We start from the raw sequence: 13,634 nt of genomic DNA, 5'->3' as shown, positions 1-13,634 counted from the left end.
CTGCAGATTGAACAATCAACAGATTGATCGCACTAAAAGCTTGATCACACTGAAAGCCAACGCATGTCATTGCTCCTTTTGACCTATAAATCAATATGCTTTTAGCATTGTATGTTCACTAAGTTGTAGTTTATCAACTAATTTCTTTTGTTGATAATCACTTATATGTGGGGCCATTTTTTCACTAGTCTAACAATAAAGAAGGGAAGGGCCCATCAAATTGTGATATGTTTGCCGCACAATTAGTTTCATATGGGTCTTGTTTTATTTTGATATTCTGATCCAAATCATGATCAATCAATAAAACAAATCATAAACCTGATTCAAACCAACTCAAATGAAAATTGAAGCTTGGTTAAAATTATTATCAGATTCAAACATAATTTCTATTTGAATTGCCAATTAGTCCAACCTGAACCAGTTTCATCTTTTGATACAGGCTGACACTGCTACTTAAACAAGCAATTTTGATATGAATTAACTTACAAGAATTAGTGCATCCATGTCCAGCACATGTTGCCAATCCTAACGATGCAATGCTTAGCATTGAAGCATTGAAGCACAGAGATCCATGAGAGGAACGTATTCAGCTTTGAATATTGCTATTTGGGCATGAAAGAAAACAAAGTTACCATCAAACTTCAGTTTGGATATTACCATCTTTTGCCACTAGGACAAGAGAGGAGAGAGATTTTATGTTCCATGTTAGGGCACGACAATTGCACTGCAAGCCTCATTTTATTACCTGAATAACATCCAATTTGCTATAAAAAATACTGAACACAAACGGCACGAGCACAAATCTCCAGGCTTCCATGAAATCATGAATCAAGCATATTGAGAAAGAGAGAGGGAGAGAGATCAACACAACGGATATATCTGCGTTACACATCTGGCACGTTTTATTTATTCTTGCTCCACGGTTTAATCACGGCCACAACAATGATGACAACAATTAGGAGAAGGATAATTATCGCTATGCACATCCACTTTCGAGAGTTCTTCTGTAGCTTCTTTGCCTTCTGAAGTGCAACTGTCCCAGATTGCACATGATCAACAGCGCTCGAGACCTACAGACAAATTAAAGCCCAGACAGAAAAAGGATATTGAAAGGAATACTGTCATGATGAACATAACAAGTGATTTTGAAGGAGACAGAGATCAGGTCAGTCGTTCAGACGTCATTTGTAATAAACTCCTTTTTAGCAATACGTACCATCGTAGTATTTCTTGGTGCTTGATCACCTCATGCTTGATGAAAACACATCATTCTCATTATTAACAATTGCATAGAAAACCATTCATATCTGGTATCGTAAAATACTTCCTTTGTTAAAAAATTTTAATCATAAATATTATAGTTAACCAGTATTTGCTAGAGAGTTAGCAATCAAAAATTGCAACCACAACTTGGATTTACCAGTACACCAGGACATGCATATGCAATATTAGAAATTGAAGTCAAATTATACCAACTATGTTGATTGGGGGTTCCAGCAAGAATGGATATTTTTTACTATTCAAATAAGCTCAGTGGAATAAAGTTTGGATAAAATATTGGTTAAAGATAAACATAGAAAAGTTAAGAAAGTGAACATGATTTTTCGAATACATGTTTGCTTCAAAAATTAATAACAATTTTACTATGAATATAGACCAACCCTTGAAACCATCTTGCACTTTTAACATGGTATAGAATATTAAGGTGGTATAAAATGCATGGTGAATGTTAGAGAGGCTAGAATTTCCCCAAAAAATTAATAATTTTGATGGACAAAGAATCCACTACGCCATGAAACTGCAATATGACAGGCGATTTATTTGTGTCAAATATGAAAGGAATGAAAACCTTCATAGCCTTAAATCTGACCAAATTTTCTGGACATAAGTGAAATGTTTGTTGATACCTGAGATTCAATGTTATCCAGCAGGTCACCTTGAGCCTCAACCAACACCGCCATATCAAGGAAAATCTACATCACAATACAAATGTATGATTAGTATTTCCTTATGAAGTCATTGAAAAAAATTCTTATTATTCTTTCCGTGATCTCTTTCTACAGAACATATAAAGATAATGAGTTAACTAGAGTATGAATTTTAATAGAAATGACAACAATAAAAGATAGGCAACTTAAATTGTAGAGACATCAGTGTCGTTGATCAAAATCACAAACACATGACCTGCTAAAAGTCATCTACAAGCATCCCAGCTTAGGTAGTCACTCAACTATTCTCATTTTCAAACCATAAATTCTATGTTCATTTTACATTCATTTCCATCCAAATTTCTGCCTGCAAGCATAACACAGGTTCTTTTAAAATATAAAACATTGATCCATAACAACCAAGAGTGTCAAGATTCAAGGATGTTTGGCTTTCTTTGTTCATCCAATAAAGGAGTTCTGTTCATTCTCTTTAACCTGGCTACTAAAAAAACTACAACAGTTAAAGACCTATAAGCAGGAGCTCAATTTCTTTGGCTAACTAATTACAACTTAGCCCTTTCTTAATGGCAGTCTTGGTTCGCCAAGCAAAATCGTATAATACTGAATTGTTTGGAATAACAGAGAATAGGAGGTTAAACTCCCGATAGGGCAAAGTTTGGATACTCGGGCATGGTATACAAGGAACCTTGCTGGACCATCAAATTTTACACATGCAATTTATATGGGAGGAGTTAGATTTGTAATGACTATGATTCTTTTGAAACATAATGAAAGCTATACAAAATTTTTGTAGATCATAACATCACCAAGCCTTGTATTGCCTTCTTGATACATCTTGCAAATAATGTGCAGTTTAGATTAAAAACATAAGGCATGGCATAATTTCAAATAGCATTTCAGGGCATCCAATAACCTGGTTAAATGCTTCTTTAGTTGTTTCTTGTTTTCTATGTTTGTGCTTATTGTTACAACTTACAACTATGTTCAGTCATCTTAGCTACCTTTGAACCTCATTGATTTTGAGAATAGGTAGAACTCTCGAAGATAATTGAAAGATGCATGCATGGGCATTTAGCTTTAAGCATCTTGAAGGTAATTCAAAACTCAAAGCTTGAGAGACTTCGCCCATAAGGAAATGCTATCAGATTTTCTAAGTTATCTATTTTTCAGTGACACACTTCTCAAAGATTATTCTGCTGGCCAATTCCCATCAAAAAGCATGGAATTGTTACAAATCCAACATATCTGGAGCCCCTGTGCCATATAAATGGAACTCCAGCTGACATAAGAAAGTTGAGCTTTATCTGGTGAAATTAGAAAAAACGACATGGTTTAAGTAATTAAAGGGACTGATAGTTGCATGCATCATGAACAAAGAGCACAGAGTCCCCTAAGATCGCATCACGTGCAACTTCGCAAGAAAAAGTTTTCAGTAGGCCTGGATGAGTAGTGGTACTCATTCAAAGCGTCAAGATAGCCAAGATAGCTAGAATAGCATATAAGGTGAGTGGAGAAAGAATCAAAGAAACAAGAATGAAATAGTCATGTCAATTGTGAACTAAGGGTGTAGAGTAAACTAATGGAACAGGCATGTGGAACAGCTCAGATAAGTTGCAAGCTTGGCTTTGGAGGATATCTACAGTAACATGAAAGTTTGACAAAGAAATAGAAAAGCTAGCACTATCAATGGATGACCCCCCTTATTATATTATGATTTAGTGGACGCCATGAAGCTAAGATTCAAGCAAAAACATGCATTAATTGCTATTTCCTACATGACCAGAGGATGTACTGAATATTTTCTACTAGTTGTAGCCAATGATCCTAGTGCTAATGGCTTTGGAATACTCTTTCTTTGTCAAATGTTATTTTCACTACTGTTCGGGATGGTAAATGAAGTTCATCAAATATTCCAGATAAGAATCAAGGTAGTCTAATCAGACTCTTAATCAATCTATATTAGAAATGAGGAATGGGTGATATACTGTCCAGTGTATGTAGGAACTTGGTCAAAACTAACTCGTGTAAGCATAACAAGGACTACCATTCATTATAACTGAGCATGAACAAGAATATTAAATTTGAAAAGGTTAAGCAGAATTCAGTTTACCCTTCTTCTTGAGGTTAAACTAGTGTTCTCTCAGACCTCAGATAATTATGGGCTAATATAAATCATTTGATTTAAAAATTGCTATGAACAGAATGACCTGCTGCAACTCAAGAAGCTTCCTTTCTAGTTCCCTGACAGTGTCATGACGTTCCTGAATTTCTGCAAGGGTGTCCATTACCTGCATCAAACAATAAAGTTGTCTGCTGTTAGGAATTGTGCCTTGACATTCATAACACATTGCAGCGAAAAATTTCAAGGTTTATGGTAACGACTCTAATTTATACTATTCAGATGGTATTTTAAAAGAGAATAATAAATAAAACCTGTAAAGAATGTAACGGACAAACCTGGCCACGTCCATGCTCATGAATTGCTTTCTGAAAAATCTGTTCACTGTCTCCTGTCTCTATCAATCGGTCAATCGTCTGGAGAACCAAAAGTCATGGCCTAATATGTATACGTAGCAGTAAGACCAGCCAAAATATTCACAAAAAATGACCTTACCTCTTCATCAGGTCGATTACCAGTTACTGATTGACATCCATTAAAAAAAGAAAAAGAAAAAGTTAGCAGTGTAAAAATTAAAAAAATAAAATAGGAGTTCATCCCTGAATGCCACAAGATCTAATTCCATCTTAAACAGCGAGGAATCAACCTGTGAAAACTCTTCTTTCAACAACCTCCCGATATTCTTGCTGAATTGTCTCCCTTAGAGTCTGAGGAGCAAATACAGCAAGCATCATCATTAGAAACTTGTAAAGCACAACTTGTTCTACTGAACTAAAGTTCTAAATGTTCCTCCATTATTTACCCAATGATGTCAATGTATAAAAATCATGCCAATTGCCTCAGGTTAAAGCATCATTAATACCCTATTCAAACTAAAACTTGTATTTTCAAGGACATCTAGTTCATCATATTATAATTTCCTCAGCAAATGAAATGCAACTAGTATTATACTTTCTTTTCTCTCCTCCTTTCCCTTCGGTTAACTTAAGTCATATCTTTCCCTATTAAAAGTTACCAAATTGTCAATGATCATGAGACTAGCATAGTCCATGTATAAATTGCAAAGACGTAAATGATTCACAAGGTTTTTTCCCATCATTAGGAATCATGAAATCATCTAACCAGTTTTTTTTGGTCCTTGTTAAGAGAAATAGTCTATGCAATAACATTTTGATAAGTGACAAATAGTTTTACAGCCTCCAAGTAACACTCTAAAAACCTGCAGTGTTGCTTTAGAAAAAGAAAATTTCTTCACATTTAAAAAACATAGTGGAATATCAGTTTTAAAACCATTTCATCATAGTTTGACAAGTTGTAACAAACATCAACCCTCCACTTGCCTCATCCAGGCTTTGGACCTAAACCCAATCCCAGCTGGACGGTTATGGTTATGGATTTAAAATGATAATGGAATACAATATAGCTTTTCCCACACGTTTGCATATTTTAACCTTTTTTCATGTCGTTTTGCTTTGATCACTAGTATGTTTCTTCATCTGTCAGATATTCTAAGATGACGTATGAGAGATGCATTAAACAGGCATGATGATTGATGAATTTGGGATGATCTTACCTGGAATTCAGACATCCGCTCTTTCAACTTCTTTTTTAATGCTCTGCAGTTATCAATAAACTTGGCACATAAGCCAGGTGATCTCAAAATGGAACACCTCATAAATATATGGCAATAGTGAAAAAAGCATGTAAATTACACAGTAGTTGCACTTCTGGATCGGTCTACGCTTGACCCCTTCCCACATCCTGGCTTCTGTCGGTTGGTTAAATTCTAGTTTAAGGTACAATACAGAAAAGTCAGTTTCTGACTATGAAAAGTAACATCGACAAATATCTTGAAAAAGAAAGAAAAAAAGAAAAGTAACAGCAGTCCTATATAGCAGAACTAGTAGAAATCAATGTACACCACATGGAGAAATATACAAAATTGTTTTAAAGACACTGCTACTATGAATTCAAATTAGCTTAAAAAAACAAAAGGAAATTGCCTTCTTTGACAGACTTTTCAGTGCAAATGTTGTGGATTTCTTCTCTTACAGCTGTCAAATGAATAAGCGACTCAGTGGAGAAAAAAAGGATTTCATTTGACAGACAATGCAAGGGGTACATCCAAAAAGCATCTAGCAGTATCCGAAAATATGACTAAACATGTGAAGAATATAACAGTTGAACAGTGAACAGGGAACTTAATTAAGTTTCATCAGAAACATATAATGAAGCAGAATTAGAAACAATCACACAGGAAAAGTAAATGAAAAGATTAGATGGCATACAGATCAATAACAATAGAAAAGGAATAGGTATCCTAATGTGTTTTGAACAGATCCGCAGGATGCAAACTGAAGCACAAAAAAAAAAATCCAAATATAAAACAAATTTGATGGTTGACATAATCAATGCAGTTTCATTCTGACATTTTTAGAAAGTATAAAAGAGAAGTCCTTAGGAATCACTTATCTTCCCTCCCTTTTTAAACTAGCAAAGTTTATCACAGCATTACAATAATGCAAAACATACATCTCTGTCAAGTTCTTGAAGTTTGGCCTTTGCTACACGTGCAATTTTTCCCACTTCATCAATATCTTTCTGCATGCGCTGTTTGATTCCTACAAGCAAACAGATATGCTTCATTGTAACTACAATATTATAGAGGCAAAAAAATTGAATAATAAAATTAACTGTGTAACACCAAACCTACCTTTCATATCAGATGCCTTGGTGACAGCATTGGCCTCCTCATTCGCAGTCTACAGGCATAGCAAGTTGATTCAAGTTAATGAGATGAGATGCACAAGTATTAACTTAATGGAGCAGAAATTTTGGTAGACATGACACATCATCTTTATTCCAGATATTTAATAGAAGCATCCAGAATATGGTCAGGTGTATACACATTAACTTTTTACTAAATTAACAAGATTGAACCATTTCTTCAGGAAACAAGATTATTTATGACGAGAATACTAGAACACCCACCTCAAAGTGTAAATTCAATATGCAGTGTAAATATTTACACTAAATTTCCCAAGAGTCATTTGTAAAAATAAGTAAAATTTCATGAAATGTATCATAATACTTCCATTTTCAGACAATTGATGCAACCAGACTAAACTTGCTCTTAAGAAAAGCAGCAGTTCCAAATTGAACACAATCACAAGAATATTCCAGCATACCATTTCCAAGTACCAATCATGTTGAGACTTCAAGATGTTAACTATATATATAATTTCACAATTTTACTTTTGCCTTCAACTATAACACAGATAACAATATTTTTAAAGCACAAAACCAACATTTAATTTTGTGTTTCAATGAGGCTGCTTGCAGATTAAGCTATCTTGAGATAGTCTCATACAATAAAATGATATTATTTCAAATTACTGATTAGGGAGTCACAGTCATCAAGTGCATGAGTTGATTAATTGCACTAGGCTCTGTGCACAATGAGGATCTGATAACTGCTTTTAGTTCCCACTGTGTGCTCATCTACAAACGAATTCCAAGCAAAGAAACCATTCACAAGAACAAACTTCTAGAACTAGATAACCCACACAATGTAGGCTTGACAAAGCAGCAGCAAAAAATTTAGTACGATGGATGAGCATCTATTGCAGCCACATCCATCTCCTGTGACTGGTTTGATGTGCTGGCAGGTGGAACTAGTTGCTTTTTGTCTCAACAAAGAAGACTTCACAATTTCTAATAAAAGTTGTATGGTCATGAAATAGACAAAAAGATGTGCATGATATATAGAGTCGATGAACCCTTCTCCCTTTTTTTGTATTTTTCTCAATAAGATGTATAAAGAAAGTTGATTTTGATATGATATGAACCAAAAGACAATTACATTTTTGAACCCTCAATTGGTATGAAAAGAAAGATCAATAAGAAAAAATGTAGTAGTAGTAGTAATCAAGATGTATCAATCAATTGATAACTTTCACAATTTGTAAATGAAAAGTGGCCAAATACTGGAGAACATTTTCCTGATCCAAAAGAACCTGCAGCACAAAGCAAGAATAATGGCAAGAAGCTAGATGATGTTAAATGTTTGCACAAGGAAATAGGAATTAAAGTAGTCAGATAGAAATAATTGAATGGAAGATATAAAGATATAGAATGAGAGAAAACGGAAAATGTTCATGCTAAGTATTCCAAAAAATCAGTTTCAAAATATAAAATTTTTCAAGCTTTTGCTTCAATTTACTTCAAGAGGAATAAAAACTTATCATAAAGTTTTAATTTCCTGAGCATGGGGCACGCATAGCATTAATTCTATTGGCATGCTTTTCTTGACTTCAAGCATCATATAGAATCTTTGCAATCAAATAGATGTGAATAGAATCTTTGCAATCAAATAGATGTCAACAATCTTTGTACAGTAAAGGTATCCAGTATGATAAAGACTTAATTTGTTACTAAATGGCCATGGCAATCCCGAAATTATGAAATTTGAATAGCAAATTATCCACGTCGAGCAAGGTTGGATATACCAGTATCAAGACCCATACAGGCTTTTCATTGTATCAGTATGATATTTAGATAGTACTATCCCGACCCTTGAAATGATCCTATGCCTTGATGTCGTATTGGGATGTTTTCTGCACTCTTTTTTCTTCATGTTTAATTGGTTTTTGAGACATTTCAATGGGCATATGGTGGCAGTATTGATAGCAACACCCATAACTTAAATAATATTTAAAATATTTTAAAAACATATAATATTTAAAATATTAACAATAAATATGGGTGATATTTTGGCATCAAGGAGGACAAGCCACATCACTGCCTCACCAAATCCGGGCTCTCAGTCTCCCACCTATAGCAAACTGTGACCAAAAGGAAAAGAAAAAAAGGATGTGGCCCCCAAGCTGTCTCCTTTTTCCTCAAATGAGGCGACCTGATTGTGACATGCTCGCTATCAGCCTAACCAACCCTATACCAGCAAATCCTGATAGGTTTCGACCATGTCGGGGTAGGATGTGCCGATCCAATTAAGGATAGGGATCCTGCATCCCATATCGATTTTGTTTCCCGTCAGCATGGTAGGGTATTGATGGTACCATCCCATTTTAGTAGGTCTTTAATCCTTGACACTAGAAGCAATTATAAGAGCACAAGTTTCTTTGATAGAGATTTCCTAATGACTATATACCTCAACTTAGGTTTTATAAAATTGTGGGATCCCATGACAGCCCCAGAATAGCAAAAAAAAGGGGAAAAAACAAAAATCATCAACATTCTCTTTTAGAATACATGTGAATGACATAAAGATTGGTTTAACTTGGCAACTTAAGTATTAGAGTAATTAAGGGAGACACCGGCTTTCCATCTTGTACCATAGAAAACTAGGTGGGTGCCTTAGTTGTTCTTTCTAGTAGGCAGATTTATTTGGCACCATCCAATAAGTGGCATATTCAAAAGAGAACTAATATCAGAAAAAAGCAAACATATATAACTGAAATGACAGTACAAGCTATGCTTAATTGAGCAACATAAACCAATATATTTAGGAAAGACCTCAAAACTTTACTTTGTATGGGATCCAATAAGAAAATGGTGACCTTAAAAATTGAAAAGGAAAAAAAAACATACCTGAAGTTTCTTCGACAGCTTAGACAGCTTCTCAATTTGTTTCTCAATAACTTGAACCTAAGAACCATGCCGCTGAATTAAAGTGCCAAAAATGATGCAAGATAACACACACATGGTGACATAACTACTGATTATACCCTATACCTGTTTGAAAAAGCCTTCTAGACCTAGATCAGCAGAATTCATTGGAACCTGTTGTCCCATTTCAATGTCTCCATCTCTTGAAGCCTCACCTCGGTGGAGTTCAAAGGAGTCCTGTAGAACAACAAATAGGGGTGAAAAAATACTAATGCAGATCATCATCATTTTACTAAGGGAATGAATGTTCAGGTACAAATTGCATCAGCCAAGAAGGTTCCACGTATGGTAAAAATAAGTATAAATCTGTTTTAAGTTGTCTTTCTCAACACTAATTATACAGTGCATATAATTAAATGAGTAGATAAGGTCCTTTGCCTAAATCTACAAAACCATCTCCAACTGGAGCTGAAGCTAACAGCCTGATATGATACAAAAAAGCAAAAATTGAGCAAAATGGATGAATCTGCAGTTATCCAACGTGCAATTAAGCTTTTACACATGCTGTATTTTCATACTTTAATAAAAATATTTGCAAGAAAGTACCTTATTTATTTAGTTCCATTCGGATGTACAACTTGATTTTTGAAATAGTAACTATATAATATATGTTAAAAGTATTAGAACCTATGCTAAATAAAATATAAGCAAATCCTTACACCACATCCATGCCCATTTAGTTTTGAATTGTTTAGAGACTCATCATGTACTTCTGAAACATGCCAGCAATTATTATAATAAAAGAGAACCACCATTCTGCCCCCTATTGGAGAGAAAGTTGTTAGGAATTAGATAAAGTTTCAACTAAAATAGAGGAATTCACTAATGCTTAAATGCTTGTAGTATATAAGTTCAAGCTAATACAAACACAAACAAGTGTTGTTCCATCATTGTAAGGTTTGCCTCATAGCAGTTAATAAGCCATTTAAGGCCTGATTCTTCTTAATAAAATGTGACAAACAAGTATTTTCTTTCAACATCAATCCAAGTCAAATAGATTTGGCCACTTTTTCTGTATCCAACCCATCAAGATAAATCTAATTAACGTACATAGCAAGTAGCAACTAGCGAGGCATCTCTGATTCTGTAGGTTGCTTTAGACATAACTGAACACCCTCCACACATTATTAAAGTTATTCCATGTAATTCATTACTGAACTTGTTTTATTTATCCTTCATAGTTTTACCACAACTCCACTCGTCTCAGTTAATTTCATGCTATGCTTATTGCCCTCCTCAATGGGGTTATAAAAAACAATACAGCAAAAGGAATATAATTAACTTATAAATGTTTCCTTTTGTATACCTTTAGCAGTAAATAATCAAATAACACCCTAAAGGAACAGCTTCCTTCTTACAGAATGGAAGTATCCACTTCCATATAACAGAACATGGATGGCTAAAATTGTGCTCTCAATACAAGGAGAAATGTCATAGTACATACTTAAATATCTGTGCCATCCATTTAGTTTTCCCATTACATATTCAGAACTTTAACAATACACACTCAAAAGCACTATTAAACATAACACAGAAGCATATCATGGGAAGCTACACTAAAGAAATTACATCAGTATGCATAGATGAAACAGAAATCTTCATCATTAGCTGGCAACTTGAATTCCTCAGAGAATACCAGTTATGCTTCATGCACATCTATGTGTATCATCATATGAAGAATATAGATATTTAGTGTCCCTTCATTGTAAAATAACGAGTAAAAGGTCTTGGCTAGCATTAATTCGTGTCTCAAGCTGTGAAGGATTCTGAGCTATAGAGCTCAGAATATAGTTGATTCATTTGAATGAAAAGTAAATTAAACATCTATTAACCTAGAAACTACCATCATGATTACAAGATATGGAGGCCAACTAATCTTGCTTTCACTGAGTTCTAGGGAATGTATTTCAGTTACTCCCAATGCCATCAGCTAAACCTCTGTGGGAAGCTTAACATCAGAGCGGTTCATTTCCTTGTCTGCATCAATTGTAAAACAACAAATGTATCAGAGTTTCTTCTCAAAACAATCATCCTTGATGAATAGTTGGCCAGGTCACATTCTTCTATTGAACCCAAAACAACTCCAAAGTGCAATGACTTGGCAAACTCTAAAGGGCAGACCCTGTCATGACCTTGCAATCAAAGTTTCACAGTTTTATTTTGGTTTTAAAAGAAATACAAATAATCTAACTTCTAGATCAACCAGAGCTAGTCAAAGCTCTTACTCTAACAAAGTGCTTGCTAGGTCAAAAAAAGTGCCTAAAAGAAATAGATTTAATAGCTAAAATTAAATATTTGATTAAATTCCAACATGATCCAGATCAAGACTTTTTAGGCACTTATTTCAGATATTTGTAAACTGTCAAGACAAGGAAGATAGGAAGACTATTGATTTCATATTAATTAAAACTTTGTTGTATCAAATTCCAAACGACCCTTCTTTTTAACACTTTTTATTCACGTTCAATAATAATTTCCCCTTACTCAAACTATTCTGCTTTACAAAAGCCGATCAAGATTCTAAATTATACGAGCATGCTTTACGAGCAGGTGTCCAAAAGTAGCAGATTTAGTAGATAAAAGAGCTTTATAAATGTTGAAATCCATCATGGTTCAGAACATGACTCTTTAGGCCATTATTTTAGAGATACATCAATTCAAAGACAGGGATAACAGGCACACTTTATATATCAATGTTGAATTAGAATTTCTTTTGTCTTTCCTTAATCATGTTTTCTTCCCTTCGGGTTCCATACTTTCGTTTACTACCTCCTGCTCCATCAAAGTTTGGATCTTTATTCATCTAATCATTTTCAAAACCCAGCAGCTACCTCAACTAAGAGCTGTGATCCCTAAACAGAAACGTTGGATCTTACAACTGGGAACGATGGCATATCCCATTCTCATCTAACATGTCGGAGTCTCCACCCATTGCCCCTAACCTTCGATTAGGTTTCTTCTACTTCTCTCCAACTCTCTCATATTCTCCTAAACATAACTCTAACCTAACTCTCAAACGCAAGAAAGACATCTGGATCTGCTCGGATCTCGCTTAATCTGCCCACCATTACTAGATCTAGAACAAACAAAGATCACAGAAGAAATCAAACTACTGAAAAAGGAAACGAAGATCACCGTAGGAGACGTACATTTAGAAGGTTGTTCATCTTCAAGCAAAGCGAAAGACCGATCGATCACCGGGGGCCGAGCTCGAGACAGCGAGATCCTAACAGCGAGAAACCGACGAAGATATCGACGCGGTTTCCTCGAGGGTTTCCAAATCGGAACGAGGGAGAAGAAGAGAATGATGAGAATGGTGACGAAGCGCTCTCTACGCGTGTAGAGAGAGAGAGAGAGAGGGGGGGGGGGGGGGGGAAAGGAGGGGATGGGGGTATCTCTGCCTTTGATGTCCCGACGAGGAGTATTCAGTCGTTACCTCGGGTTACGTTTATGCCAACCAGAGTCTCCAATAGAACAAATAATAATGAGAGAAGAGGGATAGGGTAGAGCTGCGAGGATTGAAGATAAAGCTCTTTAAATTGGTTCGGGAGGAACAGCACAACAAAATCTACCGTGAGGGGCCCAGAAGGCACGAGTCGCGGGCGGTGGGACTAGGGGGAGTGGTTACCGGACGCGTTTCACTTTTTGGAGCGGTCACCGTGGGCGAGTTGGGTCCCGCAGACCTTGGGGTCCGAGCTGGAATCGTGCTCAGGGAGGGCCCATTATCTATGCTGATGGGTACAGCCATCAGACAAACAATTTTTTTTTTTATTACCCTGTAACGGTTAGATCAAATACTCAAATGCAATAGAATGAATCTATAAATAATTACCTACATAATTTTTAATATATATAATCAATTAATAGTAAGATGATCA

General features: G+C 35.3%; 1 protein-coding gene across 1 annotated transcript; it reads right to left on the bottom strand.

The window, feature by feature from the left end:
- Nucleotides 1-705: 705 nt before the first annotated feature.
- Nucleotides 706-13,118, bottom strand: LOC103720597 (syntaxin-132-like). The gene is made up of 13 exons (XM_008810371.4): nt 12,906-13,118; nt 9,823-9,933; nt 9,679-9,735; nt 6,782-6,830; nt 6,601-6,689; nt 5,781-5,854; nt 5,642-5,684; nt 4,715-4,775; nt 4,564-4,589; nt 4,407-4,484; nt 4,157-4,237; nt 1,908-1,973; nt 706-1,070 (listed from the first exon to the last, which is right to left on the bottom strand). Exons 1-13 carry the CDS (start codon nt 12,921-12,923, stop codon nt 903-905), a joined length of 921 nt encoding a protein of 306 aa, XP_008808593.2. The 5' UTR covers nt 12,924-13,118; the 3' UTR covers nt 706-902.
- Nucleotides 13,119-13,634: the final 516 nt, after the last annotated feature.

The sequence above is a fragment of the Phoenix dactylifera genome, chromosome 4, assembly GCF_009389715.1.
Source record: "Phoenix dactylifera cultivar Barhee BC4 chromosome 4, palm_55x_up_171113_PBpolish2nd_filt_p, whole genome shotgun sequence".
In the NCBI taxonomy this organism is placed as follows: Eukaryota; Viridiplantae; Streptophyta; class Magnoliopsida; order Arecales; family Arecaceae; genus Phoenix; species Phoenix dactylifera.
Note: the sequence above shows the minus strand (reverse complement) of the source record. Positions and strands in the feature narration are given on the sequence as shown.